The sequence below is a fragment of the Panthera pardus genome, unplaced genomic scaffold, assembly GCF_024362965.1.
Source record: "Panthera pardus isolate Hobbes unplaced genomic scaffold, ASM2436296v1 HiC_scaffold_15, whole genome shotgun sequence".
NCBI lineage: Eukaryota > Metazoa > Chordata > Mammalia > Carnivora > Felidae > Panthera > Panthera pardus.
In genome coordinates, this window is record NW_026526710.1 from 49,902,700 (window position 1) to 49,924,934 (window position 22,235).

General features: G+C 35.8%; 1 protein-coding gene across 10 annotated transcripts in view; it reads right to left on the minus strand.

Moving 5' to 3' along the window:
- NOL4 (nucleolar protein 4) overlaps positions 1-22,235 on the minus strand; it is a 426,109-nt gene that overhangs the window by 103,566 nt on the left and 300,308 nt on the right. For 7 of the 10 annotated variants that reach the window (XR_002084657.2, XM_019465437.2, XM_019465440.2 and 4 more), the window contains 2 exons: positions 21,715-21,906; positions 4,056-4,169 (listed from right to left, as the gene is read on the minus strand). Coding sequence is in view for 9 of the 10 variants with exons in the window: in XM_019465437.2 (XP_019320982.1) it covers positions 4,056-4,169; positions 21,715-21,906 (306 nt within the window). In the remaining variant the exon portion in view is untranslated. The remainder of the gene's footprint in view (positions 1-4,055; positions 4,170-21,714; positions 21,907-22,235) is intronic. The other 3 variants (XM_019465438.2, XM_053902548.1, XM_053902547.1) reach the window with 1 other exon arrangement.

Below are 22,235 nucleotides of genomic sequence, written 5' to 3' on the forward strand. Positions count from 1 at the left end.
TACAGAAAGGCAAGGATGTGATACAGAATCTCTGAGTCACCAGCAAATTCTAAGAGTTGTGAGTTGGGTTAAGAATGTGCACAGAAAAGGATGATCTCATCGCCAACACCCAAAAGAATCCTTCTGTCTCTTAATTGCGTAAAGAAGGTCTAGATCTAATAAGGAGAGGGCTGTCCCATTCGCATGCTTTGGTTGGCAGTGCACAATTACTTGATGGAACACTTTGTGTGGCATGTTAAATGAAATATGAGTTCAGAGTAAGCAGAAATAATTCGTGGATTTTTAAATATCTGTGTGTAATATATTTTATTTATTTTGAAATACTAAACACTCAATCAGTGTTCACAGTTTAGAACTCATTTCCCCGATGAAGTGAGGCACTTTTTCAAGCTGATATTGAGGCAAGAATGTCCTTCCTGGAATAATTTGCTTACTGGGGAAACCTGGTTTGCTAGATATGAAAGAGCATAAATATCTTTATGATTAAAACAGATGGTTTTCCAACAGAACACTGCACTGTCAAAAACATTACAAGCAGAGGCACACATGACAGGAGTCCTAAGAGTTTGTTCCAGGACACGGGTTTTCCCTCAGTGAATATAATCAATGGAAGGTAGTAAGACTGTAGAGAGATCTAGAGTGTCCGCCTCACACAGTAGAAACTCATTGTCTGATTTGCTCATTCAGCGGGGTGACCCTGTACAAATAACCCCTCTTCCTTGAGCCTTAGGTTCCGTACATGGACATGGGAATAATAACACCCGCTTTTCATGGGGTGTTGAAATTACTAAATAGGAAAAATAAAGTCCCACAAAGCACCTATTAGGTTGCCAATAAATCACAGAATGTATTTTTTTAAATATTTTCTTCCATATCCCCCATAAATCCCAGGCCCACTGAACACTTTTAAAACCTGGAAAGAACGTTCCTCTGTGGGGAAAATATTGGACATCCCCTATTCCCAGGTGACAGAGCTTTGCAATAAATGACCACTGTGTAGGAGGACAGAAAAAGGAAACCGGTAACATGGGAAGCAGAGCCAAGGACCACTGATCCCCACCCATTCTGGCCCCCTGGTCCCTGGGCAGTAGTTAGAAGTCACTGTTCTCATGATTGCTAATAGTTAAAAGTTGCTAGTAGCTTTTCTTCAATGGGTAGAAGTTCTAGGAAGCAATTTTGATCTCAATTTAAAGACTGCACAAATGAGTATTCCCTTCTGATAATAGGACACGTGTGTTAGTAAATAGCCGATCTTAGGACTGGAGGTAACATTTTCCTACCACTTAGGTATGTATGGAAGCATATACATAGGAGTTTGAATACAGTATAGCTCTGACAGTATATGTAAACTTATTAAATGAGCTATGTTTTCATATGCCTTGCCTTATTGAAACCTCAAAATAAACCTATGAATTTGATATATGTAACCTCGATTTGATAGATTAGGCCAACAGTGGTTAAGTTACTGGACCCAATATTGGTGGATACATAGAAGTATCACAGGTAGTTCATAGCACCAATCAGTCATTTAATTTTCATGACAACTGTATATATGACTGACACCATTCTAGAGTGTAGATGAGGTGGGATATATGTCAAGACAACACAGAAAAGCGCATTCAATCCCAGAATTCTATTATGTTGGTTTCTAGAATTATGATATTTTCTCAAATAGACTTCATCTGACTTCAAAATTCCTATATCTGAGATACTACTATTAATGTTTCTTTCTAGATTTATTGATGCCAAGGCAATGACAGAACATCAGTTACAATCTTTTCCTAGGCTAAATTTGTTGATGCTTACTATATGCCAGGCTAAGTACTTAACATAAATGTGTCATTTAGCGTGCTCACAACAACCCTTTAGGATTAGAACTGTTATTGTTATCGTGCCCATGAAGAAACTGAGGCACAGAGAATGGAGTAGCTTTCTGAAGAGCTATTAGTAAGAGTAGGGCTGAGAAACCAAACCAGATGTACTTAACTCCAGAATGTGCCATCTTAATGACTGTGCTATATGGTATTGTATACAGGGCTCTGACTTGTTCCAAGTAAGATAGATTCTAGGCTTATAATAATGATAAAAGTCTCACGGAGGAATGCATATGTGCGTAAACATGACTGGCCAAGGATGATTAACAAACTCAAAATCAGTATTTTCATATACATTTTATCTGAGGCTAATACTACATTTAAAAAATATTAGCTAGGGGTGCCTGGATGGCTCAGTTGGTTAAGTGTCTGACTCTTGGTTTTGGCTCAAATCATGATCTCACAGCTCATGGGGTTGAGCCTCACGTGGACAGTGAGTGCACGGACAGTGTGGAGCCTGCTTAAGATTCTCTCTCCCTCTCTCTGCCCCTCCCCCACTTGCACTGTCTCTGTCTCCATCAAAATAAATAAACTTAAAAAAATTTTTTTAACCAGGGATTTCATATTTTGCATTGTTTAGAATTATTAGCACATGCCATATTAATAATAAACACATACAATTTTAAAATACTGCCACTCTGAAACATTTTGAAATATTTAGGTCCTAGACTGGAAATACTTGTTTTATATATATATACATATACATACATATATGTATATATGTACATACATATATATACACATTATACATATACATTATATATATAATGTGTATACACATTATACATATACATTATATATATAATGTGTATACACATTATACATATACATTATATATAATGTGTATACACATTATACATATACATTATATATATGTATATGTATGTATATACATATGTATATGTACATATATATGTATGTACGCATATATATACATGTATATATGTATATATATGTATAGTATGCATATATGCATATGTATGTATATGTGTATATATATATGTATGCATATATATACATACATATACATACATATATATAATTTTAAGAAGCTCATTGGCCCGTAGGAAAAAACAAAATTAGACTGAAAATTTAGTCTTCTCATCCCAAACTCAACTAAAGATATGAAGCACAAGATCATTTGTTGTAAAAATAACTTAAAAGTCAGAACACAGCATACTTTTATGTGTAGTATTTAATATTGTGTGCTATACTTTAGTATTTGATTATGGACAATTAAGAGGGCCAGAGATAAAAAGAACACAGAGAAAGGCATTCAGACCTGAGGAGGGGAGACCGACAGAGGCACATAAACCAAGGGAAAACTGAGCAAGACATAAGCGCACAACGCCTGCAAAATGCACACGCCCACACCACATACAGCTACATCCCTAGGAAGGAGACACAGATAGAAGGATACTTAATGGGTATACAGTAAATGATTCATTAATACGGAAGCAAGCCCAGGACATATATTTTCATTATTTTCTGTCCCCATTTTACAGCTTTCCAGTCTTTCAAAGTATGTGCTTTCAAGATTCCCAGAGCAATTCACTGACGTTTAGCAGCAGAGCAGGGGAGATTAAAGAGAGGTTCACTTTCACTCGAAATGAACACAATCATGTCACTATTATAAACAATCAGGTAAATGTACAAAACGAACATAAATGATCAGTTAGAACCATTTATTTAAATAAGTAATTAGCCTGCAAATTGGATACTAGCCAGAATTCCTGATTTTACAGCTGTCCATTTTTAAAAATTTTTTATTGTTTATTTTTGAGAGAGAGACAGAGTGTGAGTAGGGGAGGGGCAGAGAAAGAGGGAGACACAGAATCCAAAGCAGGCTCTAGGCTCTAAGCTGTCAGCACAGAACCCGATGCAGGGCTTGAACCCACGAACTACACCGTGCGATCATGACTTGAGCTGAAGTCAGACACTTAACTGACTGAGCCACCCAGGTGCCCCACAACTGTCCATTTTTTCACCACGGAAAATGTAATGGATGCCCACTGATCTCATGATCCTGCACTTTCAACTTTCAATTCATATCATAAAGACCTCAAAACTCTACCTCAGTGTACTTCAAAATCCCAGAGCTTTCGCCCTTCTACCTGAATCAGACTAACTGAACAATATTTGCAATAGCTGGTGTCCACCGACCCCGAGGCTCCTCGGTACCTGTTGTCTGTCCAGGCGCATCCTCTTGGCGGCATTTCTGCTCTCACTCTCACAGGCTGAAGCCAAGATACTCTCTGCAACTGCTGAAGTCAGGTGGGAAGGAATAGGTCGAGACTAAAAAAAAAAAAAAAAAAAAAAAGAAAGAAAAAAAAGAGAGAGAGAGACATGAAAAATTATTAACAGACCCGTGCAATTCTCAGAAGAGCTCATAGGATGTGCAGGAGTATCCATTTATTTCGACTAAATTAATTTTGATAAAAAGAGGAAATGGAAATTGCAAAGATGAAAAATGAAAGCTAGTTAGAGGTTAAGGTATAGTTACTACACAGATCCATCAGTCAGTCCCAGACCTCCACATTCCCAAGTATTTGGTCTGGGCCATTACGCTGGAACTTGAACAGGTGGTGACAAAATGCTGACTGGGTTTTGCAAATAAAAGAAGTGCCTTAATTCTTTCAAAACACATGACAATGCACAAGAAAACAAAAGCAAGTGACAAGGCTGAAACATAGCTGGAAAAATGGACAGACACTCAGACCATGTCAAACAATCTTAATATGAAATATGAGTATTTACAGTTGAAGTTGTGACACATTTGGTGTGACTAAAATCCTCTAAAAAAGCTTAAATACAAACCAAAAAGTCAGTCCTAGAACAATTTTGATTTAATAAAAGTTTGATATTTTCATCTGAGCTGTATGTGTACCTACATGTTTTATTTATAAAATAGGAGTCGATATTATTAACTTAATAGATACATGTTGGAAATCCATCTTCTGTATAGTCCACGCAGAAATTAATTAACCCCCCAACTAAGCTCGTAATTAACTTCAAATTGTTTGCAACTCTCCATATCATTTGTGATAATCAGAAAATTTTTCCATTTTCTTTTCCCCTAATTACGTGCAAAATCATCTAACTGAAAGATGAAGTGCTTAATGATATTGAACAGTTTTTTAATGAAGATAAGCAAATGACAGATAAGAAATAACATGACAATTTAGCCAGATAAGTTAGCCAAAGATGCAATTACAAAATAAAAATGCCCTTTGGGAAGTTAGCCTATATAATGACATGCCACCTTAGAGTTTTCAAAGCCTCAATCTCAAATATGTATGGATGCCACTTATTAGAAGCCTCTGACCTAATAGACAACTTTTAATTTTTTTTAAGTGAATATGAGCATGCCTTTATGGCACTTGATTCATTTTGCTAAGTCTAGCATGTAAAATGTGCTTTAGCAAATTGACCCATAGGGTTTATATCTCAATATTATAGAACAGCTAAATTCAGACCATCAATGTTTTCACAGATATTCGTCAGTGGAATTTGTATAGTGTACGAAGAGACCAGGCTCTGACCTTGCGTGACCTAGGAAACAATTTCTGTAGCTGCCTCGGCCGCCCTCCTCATGCTTCCACCTGCAAAGTCACCTCTATAGACAAAAGGTAAGAAAGGTACAGGGTACTGTCTCCACTATGAACCCTGTGAGATGCCTGAAATGACACCTGGACAACTTTGATAATAAAGCGTTAGGATATCTGGAAATGCTATTTTTTTGCAAAAGAAAGAAAAGAGAGAGGCCCCTGAGGTGGCAGTTAAAAGCAGCAGATGCATTTCGAGAAGGAAATCAGAAAGCCAGAATTTGTGTAGGGAACAGAGAGGAGGGTCAAATCAGATAAATTAAAAAAAAAAAAAATAGTCATAAAGATGTAAATATAATTTCAAAAGTCATATTGCTCCTTTATTTCATTCGTACTTCCCTGAGTATGGATAAGATAATCTAGCTCAGAACCAAAAACATATTGAGCCACAAAATCAGTGTCTCATGAAAGGACACAACTCTGGCCACAGCTTGGCTCAAAACTATAATCTAAACCACACAGGAATTAGGTACACGATGTTGTTTTTCCTCAATTGAATTACTTGGAGGCAAAGATATTACAGAAAACAATGAGAATAGGAACATTCCATTATGGAAAAGGAAAAATTATTTGATTGTAGCTAACATTATTCAAATAGAAGTGACAGTTCACATCATTATAAACTACATTATTAGACCTTTCATCTGGTTCTAGGGACTGAATTAACACAATCTAAATAAAACATCAGCAGCCTCTCTTTTCTTGATATAATTATTGACAGACACATGAAATTCAGAGAGATGTATTTCTGCTCTTCATTATCTTTATTTCTATCAGGTATCTCCATTCAAAATTAGGAATATATAAAGCTGTGGAACTTTATTCAGCTGATTCGATTGTAGCAATAAACACACACCTTCTTAAACACATAAAGGTTTGTTGAACAGATAAAACAAAAGGTAAAATATCCCTGTAATTAAAATTAGCTTTTCTTTTCAAATTCTTTTTAATTTTTAAAAATAAAATGGGAAATAACTTTCACTAGGACAGTAAAAGTTATTAGGCATGATAATCTATATAATTTCCTTTTCAGAGAACATAACAGAGAAAGTTGGATCTTTTCCAGATAAAGGAAATTGGTCTTCTTAGAAACTAGAATAATGTCCTGGCCGAGTGAGAGGCTAGATCATTTTTAAGGTCACTGGATAGCCTAATATTTCAAGATTTTGGAAAAAAAAATCAACTTCAAGATAAAGCAATCATGTACTCTTTCCTATTAAGTGCAAAAAAACAAGTAGAAGCAAAGATATATGATAAACATTGCCAGTAGGTAAATGATATAATTTTGAAAATACAGTTGTTCTGAGCTTATTGTAGAATTATAGCTTGGTAACTGTAAATAGCCATAGAAATCATTCAGTACAAGTTTCTTCTCTGAAGTTTGAAGAAATTGAAACCTAGATAAGTGATGTGCTAAAGGACAAGTTGACTAGATATAGAAACCAAGGTTCCTGTCTCCTAATTCTCAACCCTTCCATTGTCTAAATTCTGTTGTATACTTAGTACTTTTATGTAATTTATCATTAATGGAAAATATTGTAGAAAAAAATCCTTACACACACTCTGTTGTGTTCAATAAGCAGACCAAAGACAACCCTTATATGTGTATATTACAGTCGTGCTCATTGGAAAGAAAGGCAGAATGAATAAAATCTATATTACAGTTTAATATACATGTATTTTTCAAAGAATTTCCTATATCTTAAGTGAATAATAAAATATATACCCCTAAGTAGAAACCACTACCATCCAAATTTTAAGATAAATATAACACCTGACTCATACTGAGTGGTTGGGATGGGCAGACATAATATAGGAAGCTGAGATTCATTATCTAATTTAATTTTCCAAGCAACTCTTGAGAAAAATATTTATAATACTCCTATTGAGGAAAGATAAATTGAAGTTCCGAGAAATCGTATAACTTGCCTGAGATCACACAGCTATGTATGTGGAAATACCTGAATTCATATCTAAGTCTGATGATAAGGTGGGAGTAATAGTTAATTCTCTGATAAGTTGGGAGTAATAGTTAATTCCTAGTAAAGAATTATTGCCAAAGTACACCGAAGCTCTCGGTAGCTTAAACAAAGTTAGAGATCTTAAATACTACACACTCCTACAGAGAAATCCATTTACAGCTAACTCTATTTTGCATTTAAGCACAGAGTATATTAGGATCTCACAAAAATTCTTCTCTTAAAGAGACTGAAATTCTCCTAACATATTTTCCTATTAATTCTTTAAAAACCTTTCTTCACTAATAGCACAAAAATAAGTTTAACTTTTCTCAGTTCTGTCACATACTCTGCACGGACGCAATATAAACTCACACGGTTTTCATGTTGGAGAAACCAGAAGTGCCAAGACATCACTGTATATGAAACATAAGAGAACCTTAGTTTTGTGCCCAAAATGAGAATAAGGAGCCAGGCAGGGTTCTTTCTTTCCTGTGAGGCAATCTGTTAAAAATTCCCTTGGTTCTAATACTGATGAGCCAATAATGAATGCCAATGCTTTCACCACCCTTGGAGCTCCATTATGCTGCGCTTGGATAGAAGATACTACAATTGCAAGTCTTCTGCTTATTGTCCCTCCATAATTTGTTCTTTCATAATTTGTACTTTCATAAGTACTTCACAACTCTGAAGTACTTATACCAAGACAGTAAGAAGGAAATTAATCATTTTTGCTCCTTATCAAAGTGATTTTATCATAGAGGAATTTAAAACGATTATTTACTGTGAGTTTTGAGAACTATCTTCACCAGAACTCTCCTTCACCACATTTGATGGTAGAGAGCTTACTCTAATACTCCCGCATTTGTGTCTTCCTGGAAGGTAATTAGCAGAATGTGTTAAGGACCGTAGTCATGGATTCCACCAGGGACAAGTGCCGTAATTTCCCTCTTACATTGGTAAGAGTGCCCATGAAACACAAAAGCCTCCATGTGATAACCTAAGGATATTTTTGACAAAAAAATGCATAGAATTCAATAGATAATTTATGAAAAACAACACTTCTCCTTTCGGTTAAACATAGCTCAGTAAATATACTGTTTGGTACCTAATAAGATTTTTAAATGATGATTCAAAAATATATGTAACTATACCGTTTACATGATCTACACCTGGAATGAGATTTGTTACCTATTTCTTACCCTAGAGAGGAGACCATGCTAACTACCCTCGCTAATTATCTCTTCGTAATTAACTGTCATGAGTTGAACTTTCCCTAGCACTGTTCTTATTGCAATAATTATCTATGACCAAATCAGTGGTTGTTTCATTAAACAGATGGCTCAGCTGTCGCGTAGAACTTTTGGAGTTTAAAAAGTAACATTTTAATTGGGGACTTAAGATGTGATTGCTGTTGGCACAACATAAATGTGCCTTTCCTTATAGATACATGTAAAACTTAATACCACACCAACAAACTAGTCCACTTTTTGATCTCAAAACTATAAACTACACAATGTTAGTGTCCTCAGAACTGTTGTACATTTAAGATGCTCCAGGTTTTTTTGTTTTTTTTTTTTTTTTATAAAAAAGTAAAGATAAATCATGACTGGGGGCACCTGGGTGGCTCAGTCAGTTAAGCATCCAACTCTTGATTTTGGCTCGGGTCATGATCTCACAGTTCGTGGGTTCGGGCCCCATGTCAGGCTCTGTGCTGATAGTCCGGAGCCTGCTTGAGATTCTCTCTCTCCCTCTCTTTCCTTCCTCCACTTGCATAGACAAGAAACATAAATTTAAGTTTAATAAACTTAAAAAAAATAAATCATGACTATAAAACTGTATTCATGGATTTATAGTACTTATTTGTGGCAAGGCTCACTAGCCTCCAGGGTTTAAGCATAACTAAATCAAGTAATAAATGAGACCAGATTTGGAGCAACTGTGATATCTACCCAAGATTTTATGTAGAATGAGCTCTTTCAAGATAATTAAAGCAAATGATACATTACTCAGAATTGACATAGGACCCTAAATTATTTTTCCTAATCTTGTTACTTTCTAGAATACATAATTTAAAAATTCTGCAGCTTAGATGATATGCATATTTTATCTCCCACCAAATGATATATCTACACCTAAAGGGATAATTGTTACAGGCTGTGTAGAAAGTTGTAGCTCCTAAGGGATCCCTTCAATTAATCAAGCAGCTTCATTTGTATCCATCAGTGGAATAAAGTAATAGTTTAGTGATGAAGTGACTGACTTGAATATTATTATGAAATCAGCTACTTGAAATCTGACCGCTTTTGCTTTTTAATCTCTCTGAGCCTCACTCATTCTGCTAGGTATCATTAATTCTATTTTTGCAAATGGCAAAACCAAGGCTCATTCAGTAAGTTGTGAATAAGAAAAATAATATTTATATCATGGGCTAATTTTTGGAATTCCATGATGAAGTAATGTACATAAAGTCACTGATACATTCACTTATTCAACAAACATATCTAATAAGCACATTCTATATGTCAGAAAGTATGTCATGTTCAGATATATAAATAGTATCAATACTGTCTCAGCCATCATAGTTTACAATCTAATATATGCCCAGCATGTAGGGTGTAATACACGTGCAATAGAATATGTTAATTACAGACTTGCAACCTTTTACCAGCAATTCTATAATGCTAATATTGTATAAACTGAAAATTGTTCCAAAAAATTTGGGGAAATTTGGCAGAAAAAAACTGATATGGCCTTTTCCCTACTTTCTGTGAATATTCTGATCTTTTATGTCAGAAATACTAATATATTTGTATATGAGCTGCTTTCCCCGACTCTGTTGCAAGTGTTATGCAATAACTGGAATATATACTCTATCATGTTCCCCAAATCTGAAAAGTTCTGAATTTTGGACCACATATGATCCAAGGTTTCAGGTAAAGCTTGTGGATGTGGACTAAAAACACAATTCAATTGTTCTTACCTCATCCTAGATGGTTTTGCTGGACATTATGAGAAAAGAGCCTCATTGACCTCACCCTGGCCATGACTATCATAAGGGCTCATCCATCCAAGAGATGGATATATGATCTAAATAGGACTAAAGTCCTTTCATGGGAAGGGTGACCTGGAGCTGGAAGACTGCTCTCGGATGCTAAGTAAGAAGAGGGGCTTAGAGCTGCTGATGGCAACATTTTCCAGCAGGTAGCAAGGACCTGAGAGGAAGAAGCCTCGTTGAGAAATAGGGGATCAGCAAGCCACTGACGTCTGGCCCCATGGATCCAGCTATGTGTGAATCCTTGGATGATCCAGTTTGAGAAAATTCTCTTGACCTATTTAAAAGGAGTTTGAAAATGTATTTTCAACAAAAATGCTAATTAGTCTTCATCTAAGCTTTGACAACAATTATGAATTAATAGTATGCACTTTGGCCTTAATTTTAGAGCATCATTGGCCATTAATAATGATCTTTCACAAATAAATGAGGATTTATGTCATATTTAATACTCAGAAGCCCAGTTTGGCTAATCCCATCTGATAATACTTTTGATCAAGACCAGAAAAACTGAATTATCAACTAAAGTGACATTTTCATTTTTTTTTAATGTTTATTTATTTTTGAGAGACAGAGAGAGACAGAGTGTGAGCAGGGGAGGGGCAGAGAGAGAGAGAAATACACAGAATCTGAAGAGGCTCCAGGCTCTGAGCTGTCAGCACAGAGCCCGACGCGGGGTTCAAACTCACAAGCCATGACATCATGACCTGAGCCAAAGTCGGACGCTTAACTGACTGAGCCACCCAGGCGCCCCGACATATTTTCATTTTTAACTAAGTGACTACTTGAAATATCCACTAGGAAACATCCTTTAATTCTGAAAATAACTGACTAGATATGCTTATGATTGTTGCCGATCATGGCATCTTTGGCCCTAATAGCTTATTTGTGAAACCTAAAACTGTATACAAAATCTATTCACTTGGTTAATGTCACTACCTGTTCACACAAACTGCCAAATAGATGAAAATATTTTTAAAATAGGATTTCAAGAGTTAAAAAGAGTTAAAATTAAATGTAACTTTTTTTCTTCAGGGATATATTTTTTTTCCCTATTAGATTTTCAGTCAGCAATCACTTTTGTTTGTTTATTTATTTTTTTTTATTTTTTACTTTCTAATTTACATCCAAGTTAGCTGGCATATAGTACAATAACGATTTCAGGAGTAGAGTCCAGTGATTCATCCCCTATATATAACACCCAGTGCTCATCCCAACAAGTGTCCTCCTTAATGCCCCTTGCCCGTTTAGCCCATCTCCCCACCCACAACCCCTAGAGCAACCCTCAGTTTGTTCTCTGTATTTAAGAGTCTCTTATGTTTTGTTCCTCTGTTTTTATATTCCCTTCCCTTATGTTCAGCTCTTTTATATTCTAAATTCCACATATGAGTGAAGTCATATGATATTTGTCTTTGTCTGACTAATTTCACTTAGTATAATATCCTCTAGTTCTATCCACGTTGTTGCAAATGCAAGATTTCATTCTTTTTGACTGCTGAGTAATACTCCATTGTATATAAGCACTTTGAAATGCCAACTATGGAAGACTGTGAAACACATAGCACACAATAAAAATGAGCTTATCTCCCAACTAATTTCTACCACAAAGGAACACATTAGTCAATGTCCATTCATTCATCTTTCACTTGACAATTTCAATTCAGTTGAATTGAGCAGGAACTGAGCAGCTTTCCTGAGCAATTAACTGCACTCTAGGTAAGACATTGTAGGTGATACAGACATGAACAGGTTAAGCAGCATAATTCTCAAGGAACATAACTTCTTGTAAGGGAGCTAAGGCCCATATATAAATAACAGCAATATGAGACAGGAGCAAACTACAAAAGATGTACCACAAAGTACAATTTGCACACAGAAGAGAGAAAGATTTAAGGCTGCTTTTAGTGAGAAGTGAGCGCTGTCTAGATAGAGACATTTGATTTAGTCTTCCAAATAGTTCAAGAGACTGAGATAGTCAGGGTGTTCCAGTAAAGCCAGCCATGGCACACAATTTCAGATTAGACTGCATTTTATCATGTTCCTTGGATACCAGGTACTATGCGAGGTGGGAGTTTTTCCATTTGTTATTTCCAGTGACCAAGTGATGTTGGTTTTCATGTGCAAAATAAATGCTATTTGTTTCTGTTTTTCCCATGAGGAAGCTGAAACTTACTTATACAAGGTCCACTGGCAATAACTGGTAAAGGAGAGCTAAGAACCAAGACCCTCTGACTTTAAAAATCAAGGTTTTTTGTTTTGTTTTGTTTTGTTTTGTTTTTTCAGATTTTCTCACCAATGGTGCTAATTTACCACTGTTTCCTTCAGGGCACAGCTTCCTTCTGCTTGGAGGACATTTCAGCTTTTCCATAGACAGCCTGTAAGTGGTAACCTTGGTCACTGAAGTAGTGCTTTGTTTTTCACTCTGGAAGTACAGTTTAGCTGGGCTTTGATTTGTGAATTAAAACTAGTTTCTCCAAAAAAAAAAAAAAAATCGAGACTTTTTGTCCTTGGTCCCTTACAGACGGTCTTCTGGCATCTATTTTGAAGACAAGATGTGTGTCCATTCTGCATTTACGTTTTAGATAATCTCTTGTTTCTTCATAGTGACCTTAAAGAATTTCTTGAGACTGCTGTACTTTCACTAGGATCCACACAGGTACAGATTTGTTTCTGTTTATACTGCTCAGCACGGGTCTATTTCCCTGCTCTTAGGACTCACTGGTTTACTCAAGTCTATAAAATTCTCCCTTCTCATCTGTTTGAATTGTTGTCCTTATTCTAATTTCTCTTCTAGAGTGCCTATTAGATCTATCTTTATCAGTCTATTCTCCACCTTAACTCCTTTTTTCTATTTCTCTTCTCTTTTTCTGTAATTTCCCCTTGATAGAGGAGTAGCTCTTTCAGAGTCCCAGTTTTTTATATAATTCTCAGTTCATGTTCCTGTCTAGTTGCAAACTAAAATACACATCTCCTGAACTTAAGTGGGCATTCAGACTACAACCCTGACCTGTTTTGGCCTACATTCACTTTTTCTATCTTCCTAGTCTGTTACCCTACCAAATTAAAGACTTACAATTATGGCTATGAGTTTTCTATCAGTTTCATAGCCTGAAATTTTCCTTTTATTTCTTTTGATCTTATCTGGTTATTTAAAAGGTTGTTATATTTTACTTAGTATCTGTATATTTGTAGAGGGAAGGTGGGTAGGCTCTATGTGGGGTACTCCATAAGGCTTAGGTCAACATTTTGCTAAAAGATCCAGTGCTAAGTAACTCTGACAACTATGTTGGCTATATTCCTTACCCTCTATTTACTTGTCAATCTTAATATATTTAGTAAATAATGAGAGAATAGCACCCATAGTTCCTAAGTAAGGAAAAAATCAGTGGACCAAAAGAGCACACACTGAGAAAAGTACCAGAAATCCCATGTGATGGCTTAAGGTGAGAAATGAACTAATTGAGCATATTAGAAGAAAAAGTAGAAAGAGGCTAGATTATATTCTAAATATTTCTTATACATTATTACATATAACACCCCAACATCCCACTTCTTTAGAAAACTGGAGATTCAGAAAAATCACACAAAGTTGTACAGGAATTGAACCTAGGTCTCTCAGTTTCAAGAGCCCATACTCTATTACAGTAAGAAATTTAGAATTTGTTCTGAGATGGCAAAAGTCTGACACCATCAAAGCCAGAACTGAGGAAGACTACTCCAGGAGCAAAAGCAGGTTTCTCATAAAGCCAGGGAAGTTTAGATACTAGGGTTCCTTAACTAGATGGGACTTCCAGAGTTTCTGGATGTTGTAAGCATTCTAGGTAGGGAGGGGAAGCCAAGTTAAAATCAGTAACTATTCATATGTGTGTCTGAAAATTGTCAAAAGAGATGTCAAAGGAAAAGGGTCTGAATCTTCAAGACTTCTGTTTTGTTAAAATTTTTGGTGTTTTCTTACTATAAACAAATATTCATCGTTCTACATAATTTTTTGCTCACAATTTTATAGTATTTTTCTTTTAATATAAGGCCCCAATTTTATAAATTTCAGGCACAAATCCTAGTTCTGTTCCTGCCTCAGATAGGGGCGAGGGAGGGAGGGTAAGATGCAAATAGAGGAGTTAGAATTCTGTATGAGTACAGGTATGAGGTGTGAAGGGATAGAACTAAAATGGTAGCCAATAAAATTCAAAATTATTGGACTATTTGGGAAACATAGTAAAGGAAGAATCAACAGAATTCAATGAGCAGTAGGATGCAAGCCATAAGTGTAAGGAAGTCTAATCTCATTTCAAGTGTATGAATATAGCTATAAATCACAATAGTGGTGCTATTGCCAGAAAAAGGCAAGTCAAGAGGAACTTACAGGTGATCTGGTAGATGAGGTGAAAGACCAGCGGCGAGGATGGATGATGGAAAATACAAAGAGTTCAGTGAAGATATAACAATACATTTGTCCAGCATCTGGCTGACATTTGGAGTGAAATACAAAAACTGCAGGCGACTGGACTTCCACTGCCAGAGTTGCTTATACAGAACAGATCTCTGCGGCTGTGGATAAGGTAAGACACAGTACATGGCCAAGCCCAGGATCTCAGGAAGTGGCCCCAAAGCAAGAAAAAGAAAATGAGGAGGGAGAGCAACAAGATGCTCAAGAAAATGGGGGTGAGTTCATTAAGAATACAATGTTTGGTGGCGCCTGGGTGGCTCAGTCGGTTAAGCGTCCGACTTCGGCTCAGGTCACGATCTCACGGTCTATGAGTTCGAGCCCCATGTCGGGCTCTGTGCTGACAGCTCAGAGCCTGGAGCCTGCTTCAGATTCTGTGTGTCCCCCTCTCTCTGCCCCTCCCCTGCTCATGCTCTGTCCCTGTCTCAAAAATACATAAAAACATTAAGAAAAAAAAAAAGAATACAATGTTTGATCTGGTGCAAAGGCAGTCATGTGGTCTTTTAAAAAACCAATTCAATGGGTTGGTGAGAACCAGAGTCTGGAAGAGGGACCAGTGGGGGAGTTGGTTGTAATAAGTGTGATCTGTGAGTATAAAATAATCTTTCAGGAAGCCTGGCAAAGAAGGATGGTTTCAGACTGTAGAAGAGAAGATCCAAGATGAAATATTTTCTTTGTCTAGGGACCTTTTGATAAGGCAGAAGAGAAGAAATTTCCCTCTCTCAGTGAAAAGGGAAAACTGAGAATGTGAGCATTGGGATGGTTGATGAAGCAGCTTTATGAAACAGACCGAACAGGGGGGAACAGAGGCTGCAGGGTCATCCAGGGGCAAACACAATGAGGACATCTCCTCTGTAAAGATAGTGGCAAATACTTGAAAAATTTTAGGTGACCATGAAAGTTCTTAATATTGCTTGTGCAGGCTGAGTGATAACTAAGACTAAGGTACATCCATGCTAACGACAGCCAACATGAAACAAAGATGCAGATCACTGAAACTGAGAAAGTAAAAGCATTGTGAATTCAAAAGACCAGATAGCAAAATTACTAAGCAGAGTATTAGAAGATACAATTAAAAAGAAATACCATGAATAAAGGACTCAGGAGAGGATATGAAAGTATCCCAGGGGATGGTAGACGACCTGTATGAAAAAGAGCCCATAAATTGGTACAAGTAGCAGGTGGGGAATTTAAACAAAATGTGTTTGCTAATTAGCATCAATTAAGTTAATTGGTCACAAAGACAGAAATGTACATAGTTGTGCGAATAATAACACAAATAATGGCTGCACAGGTATTAGAGAGTTTTTAATCATGACCTTGTATGAAGGGATGGGTGTACCTTTAATCAAAGTTTTAATTTAAAGAAGCGCTTTAATTCCTATTTTATAATATTTCCATTAGCTAAGAATGAATAGCAAGTATCAACTGTAGTTTTTGCAATGCTCATATTAGGGAAGTTTTAAATTGAAAACAAATTCTGATCTCTCTACTTTCATCTGCATGAGACAACTCAAGGCAAATGATGTAATTAGTGAAATTCCCTAGGAAAAAAATGTACTATTTCCTAAACATTATTTCTTTTCTAATGAAGGAATCATGAGTTCAGAAGGCCAGATATCAAAATAGCTAACAGGGATATTATAGGATGTAATTTAACAAAATACTATAATGAAGAGCTTTGATTATAGTATTAAAATTTGTTTCCATAATCAGATTTAAATACTTTTTAAAACTTACATCTCACTTTTTTCTTAAAACTGTTATGTACTCTATGCTATGCTATGATATATACTCTATGATAAACTGAACAAAAAGATGACTAAACCTCGGATAAACTTTGGCTCTGAACTTCATGGCAATGAGGCACAAATGTGAATATATTTAGTTGCATTGTCCTAGCAGAGAGAAAACAGAAAGCATTCTACTTCCACAGGAGAAGCATTTTTTTTTCTTGTATTACATTCTAAAAGAAGTTTCTGAGCTAAGGTAATTTAATATGGATATTTAGTAGCCTAATGGACAATGTCATCGGCAAAATATTACAAAAATTTCATAGACTCATTTCTTCAAACATAGTTAATCACATGAATTAAAAAGTAAGTAAGCAGGAAATTTTTCAAGAGGCTAAATTTATTGAATTCAAATATCTAGGCAACCTGATCTAACTTGGTATAGTGGCAAAATTTGGGATACAGTAGGAATGACGGACTGCAAGCATCTTAGGCTGACTCTCCTAAATATTACCTTTGGGTTTTATACAAACACACATAAACATATGCAGCATGGTGAAAAAGTCTATAACAATACAAGCTCAGAAAATAAAAAGATAAATCACATAACTCAGACTATACTCAGGTATGGACCAACCCTACCTTGTTCATAAAGTTTTGCTTTTATGAACTTATCTGTTATAGATGCTCTTGAATTTAAGATCAGGACACCTTGGAGAAATAGATTTTTTTTTCTAGAAAAATCATCATATGTTTTTTAGAAAACTAGCCAAAGTAATTTGAGAGTCTAAGCTGCACAAATGAATCAGTAGTGATTTGATATATTTGTTAAAGGATTAATTTCATGACTGCTTAACTCACTGAGTTCTAAAAATCTAATGAAAACTGAAACACTCTAGATCAAACTTATGAGATTTATTTTTCATAGAATATGCCCTTTTATATTCAACACAGAGGATTTTATTATTTCAGATTATTGGTAACAGTGTTGTATAGAAAAGAATCATAATATAGTTACTGTCCTTCACCTATTACTTGGAGACTATTTGGAGTAATAGCATGAAATCTTGGCTGCTTAAGCAATCAAGATTTGTAAGGTCTTGATAATTGTAGTGAAAAAGAAATTCATAAACACATACTCTCATATTTGTATCCATTCAGTGAAGTCAATTAAAAGTGTTTACGTCAGCATCTAAATTCTTAAGCGATAGTGTAGAATAATTAACCATACATAAATTTTACATATATTAATGATAGCAGGAAATTAATAAAAGTAAATGCCAAGATCCTCAAGTACAGTACTAATATATGTCGTGATAAACCACTTCTATGGGATTACCTCTTTGAATTTCTTACAGTCAGCACAAAATATATAATTCAATATTTTGTGTTTCATTCTACTTAAGGCATCTTCTGGCTTAGACACCCCAAATAATTGGAAGAGCTAAGCTTACTGAATGCCACTTTTGTTTTAGATATGGAATCCCCTACCAAATAATCCTACACTTAATAATTTCATTTTAAAAACATATTTAGGGGCACCTGGGTGGCTCAGTTGGTTAAGTGTCCGACTTCGGCTCAGGTCATGATCTCACAGTTTGTGAGTTCAAGCCCCGTGTCAGGCTCTGTGCTGACAGCTTGCTCAGACACTGGAGGCTGCTCTGGATTCTGTCTCCCTTTCCGCCTGCCCCTCCCCCACTCACACACTGTCTCTGTCTCTCTCAGAAATAAACAAACATTAAAAAAAATTTTTTTTAATTTTTAAAAAAATTTTAAAAAAATTAAAAAAATTATGTTTTAAATAAACATTTTTAAAAAATTTTTTTAAATTTTAATTTTTTAAAAAATTAAAAAAAAATTTTAATTATGTTTTAAATAAACATATTTAAAAATTCTTTATGTTTCTCTGTTGACCTGTTCAATACTACAGAATAATTTGAGTGTAAAAGTAACTACACACTGAAATTGAGATTTTTTTTCATGTCTAACTACACAAAACACATTAGAGGAAAGATTCTTTTATTTAATGATGTCTCAATAAAAAAGAAATGATGGGTATTATATCAAATTTAAAAAGTGATGACAAAAGATATTCAAATACAATATTTAGTTGTACTTACTATCTGGAGTAGTCATACATTTTCCTATCTGCTCTAGATAAGGGTAAGTATTCAAAATGACACATGATCCTCCCCATGCCCCACGACAATAAAGTGATACATTAAGGAAAAAAAAAAATCAAGATACCAAGTATCAACTAGATGCTAGATTTATTATTGCCAGTAGTACATTACTAAGTAAATGTATAAAAAAATAAACTGGGGCATCTGGGTGGCTCAGTCAGTTAGGCGCCAGACTTCAACTCCACTCAGGTAATGATCTCACGGTTGTGTGTTCAAGCCCTGCATCAGGCTCTGTCCTGGGCATTAAGCCTGCTTAAGACTCTCTCACTCTCTCTCTCTCTCTCTGTCTCTCTCTCTCTCTCTCTCTCCTTCTCCCTCTGCTCCTCCCCCTTGCTCACACGCGTGTATGTTCACATGTGCTCTCTCTCTCTCAAAAAAAAAAAAAAAAAAAAAAAAAAGAACCTACAATATAAATTTTCATTCATGTTGTTCACGTAACATTTAATTTTATTCGACCTTGTTACTTGACTGTTTTACTTCCCACAACTTGTCACCTCAATGAATCATAATGATCAGGGAACATGTTTTATTTTTCTAATTAAGTGGGTAGAAATCTCTAATATTTTTGCTTATTACTTTATATAATGTTATGTGCGTTGTTGAATAAATGAATTCTTACAGCATATTTCTTTAGCATTAGTTAGTAAAACTATTTGACTTTGAATTAGTCAACTTTTGTTTTCTCTATGCATAGCACAGAATTTACAACAAATAGATGTGCATATTAAAGTAAACATATAAGTACAATCAACAGAAAAACTTGAAAGTGTAAGGTATGTCTTAGAGAAATCAAGAATTTTACAGAACAATGATTTCTTTCTCTTAAAGAATAATTAATGTAAAAGAAGATAAATTTTATCATAAAATCTCTAAAAAATATGACAAGATTAGGAAAAAATAGTAATGCCAGATGCTGGTAAATAAAAATCTTGGTATATGATATCATCTTTGTTACTGAAAAAGAAGAGTATATATTGTATATCATACTCTGTGAGACACATTTATGTTCACCTGCAATTTCACATCAGCTGTTAAGTGGTCCTGAACCAAATGTCAACACCAGGACTCTTCTAGGCTTCCATACATGTTTAGATACCCTTTCTGTCTGTCATCTCTCTCCTGTGGAGTAGGTAATAATAATTTTTAAATAATTCAATAATGGGAGAAATAACTTTATTTTCTTCAAGCAAACTCTCCTTCTCTCTTATACCATACTGCCTTTCTGTCAAATTTAGTTTGATCAGGCATAACAATGCCATTTTTATTTAAAAAAATTTTTAATGTTTATTTCTGAGGGGAGGGGGGAGGGGCAGAGAGAGAGGGAGACATAGAATCCTAACCAGGCTCCAGGCTCCGAGCTGTCAGCAGAGTCCGACGCAGGACTCAAACCCACCGGCTGCAAGATCATGACCTGAGCTGAAGTCGGACGCTTAACAGACTGAGCCACCCATGTGCCCCTTAAAATGACACATGCACCACAATCTCTGACTTCAATATGGTTATTACTTCCAAGAAGTAAGCAAATACTTAACTGGAGTATTTTGTGATTGTTTAACACAAACATTTTGGGAAGCTTTTATCAAATGATAGATTAAATAATGTTTGAAAATAATTTCGGATTTAAGATTTACTGAGTGGTGACTATCTGTCAGTAATGGCTCGCAGAGCTTTTCCAAGTGACAATTTATGTAATCCTCATGACCTTATAAATCAGGAGTGATCATCTCCAGAGGAGGTACCTAAGTACAGGCAGCTGACTTGCCGGGTCACACACAGCTACAAAGTGATGGATCCAGAATGCCAATCCGGGCTCTCTGAGGACTGAACCTTGTGCTCCATCTAGGCACATGCCTCTCAATAACAGCCATTCGGTTTTAAAGAATGTCGAAGGTATTTTTACAAGCCAGTGAAGAAGAATTAATAGTCGATAGTAGACTTGCTGCTTTGGTCATTTCATTCAGATCGAAAAACCTATTTCTCCTATATGACATACTCTGAAACCTCTCGTAGCTTCACGAGCATCACCCTTCCGCAACTAACACATTACAGGCACCGATCGCCATCACTATCAGCCTTGGCTTTGATGGACCCACGAAAGGGAAATAAATCGATTCAGAGAATTTTTAATACATCTCTGCTCACATACACAAAAAACAAAAATAAAAAAAAAATACATTGTAAATGAATACGCTATTTCTGGGCATAACAATTAGAGAAAGGTGAAATAAAGTTCAAAAAACACTGATACCTGATTTCCACCCATAAGGATCTAATGTCAGCATAATCTCGTCCATCTAGAGAGCCCAGAGGAATATAAAAGCTCATGTTACCATCCACAAGCTCGTAAATACACTGAGTACAACAAAGCCTTATCTTACTGATCTTTAACTTTCAAGGCTTGCAATTTGTTAACCATTGGTATGAAAACAGTATTATTTAGGTGGAGTCATCCATTTCCTTTGGCTCCAGACAAAGCCATTCTCACGTGCCACCTAAAGCAGCAACTGGTGCTTCAAGCCTTGATTAACCTTATACCCACTTTGGTAGTGACAGAAAACGAACACGAATGAGATGCTGGTTCTCACTGGGTTTTACGCAGATTGCCCTCATTTGCTGTGACATGGTACCATGTGGGCCTGTAAGCTGGTCTCACCAGCTATGCCTTATTGAATAACAAAGGGGATAAATACTTCGGGAAGATGAAAAGGAGAAGGGGGTAAAAACAAACAAGCAAACAAAAACCCCTTTGACCTGACATTATGGAAAAAATAAAAAAGACACTAAGATGAAAAAAAAATAGTGTCATGGTTTACATGTGGGATTTTGATGGAATCTAGGGCTGTGTTTTAATTCAAAACTCACCATCTCAAAACCACTTCTTTTCATCCGCCTGCAGGACTTGAGGTAAGTACGTATACGTTTTCTGGCACGCTCTTGATACTCAGGGAACTGTCGCCTGCATGAGTCAATGATAGCCTGGATCTTTTCTTTGGGCTGCTTAGAGATTGGGACCATTCGGTCCAAGTTTTCATCTACAAACAGCCTGACAAACATCTGTTGGCAAGAGGGAGACAGAGGAGAAGGGTTTGGAGGACTGCTCTCTGCTGTTCCTAGCTTCCTGTCTTGATTACCGATAGGAAAATACTCTTTTCTGCTTTATGCACTGGAGAACTTTGCAATGGAAAGCCAGAGATCTTAAGCAAACACCTTTTAAAGGCTTTTTAAATGGTTGGATAAAAAAAACTAGAAAGAGAGAGAGAGGCAGACAGACAGACAGACAGACAGAAAAGTATAGACTATCATGTAGGAAAAAAAAATTCAGGAAATAACAGCAGACTGTGACAATTAAGCACCCCATAAAATTCTCCATTAATGATCAGTAT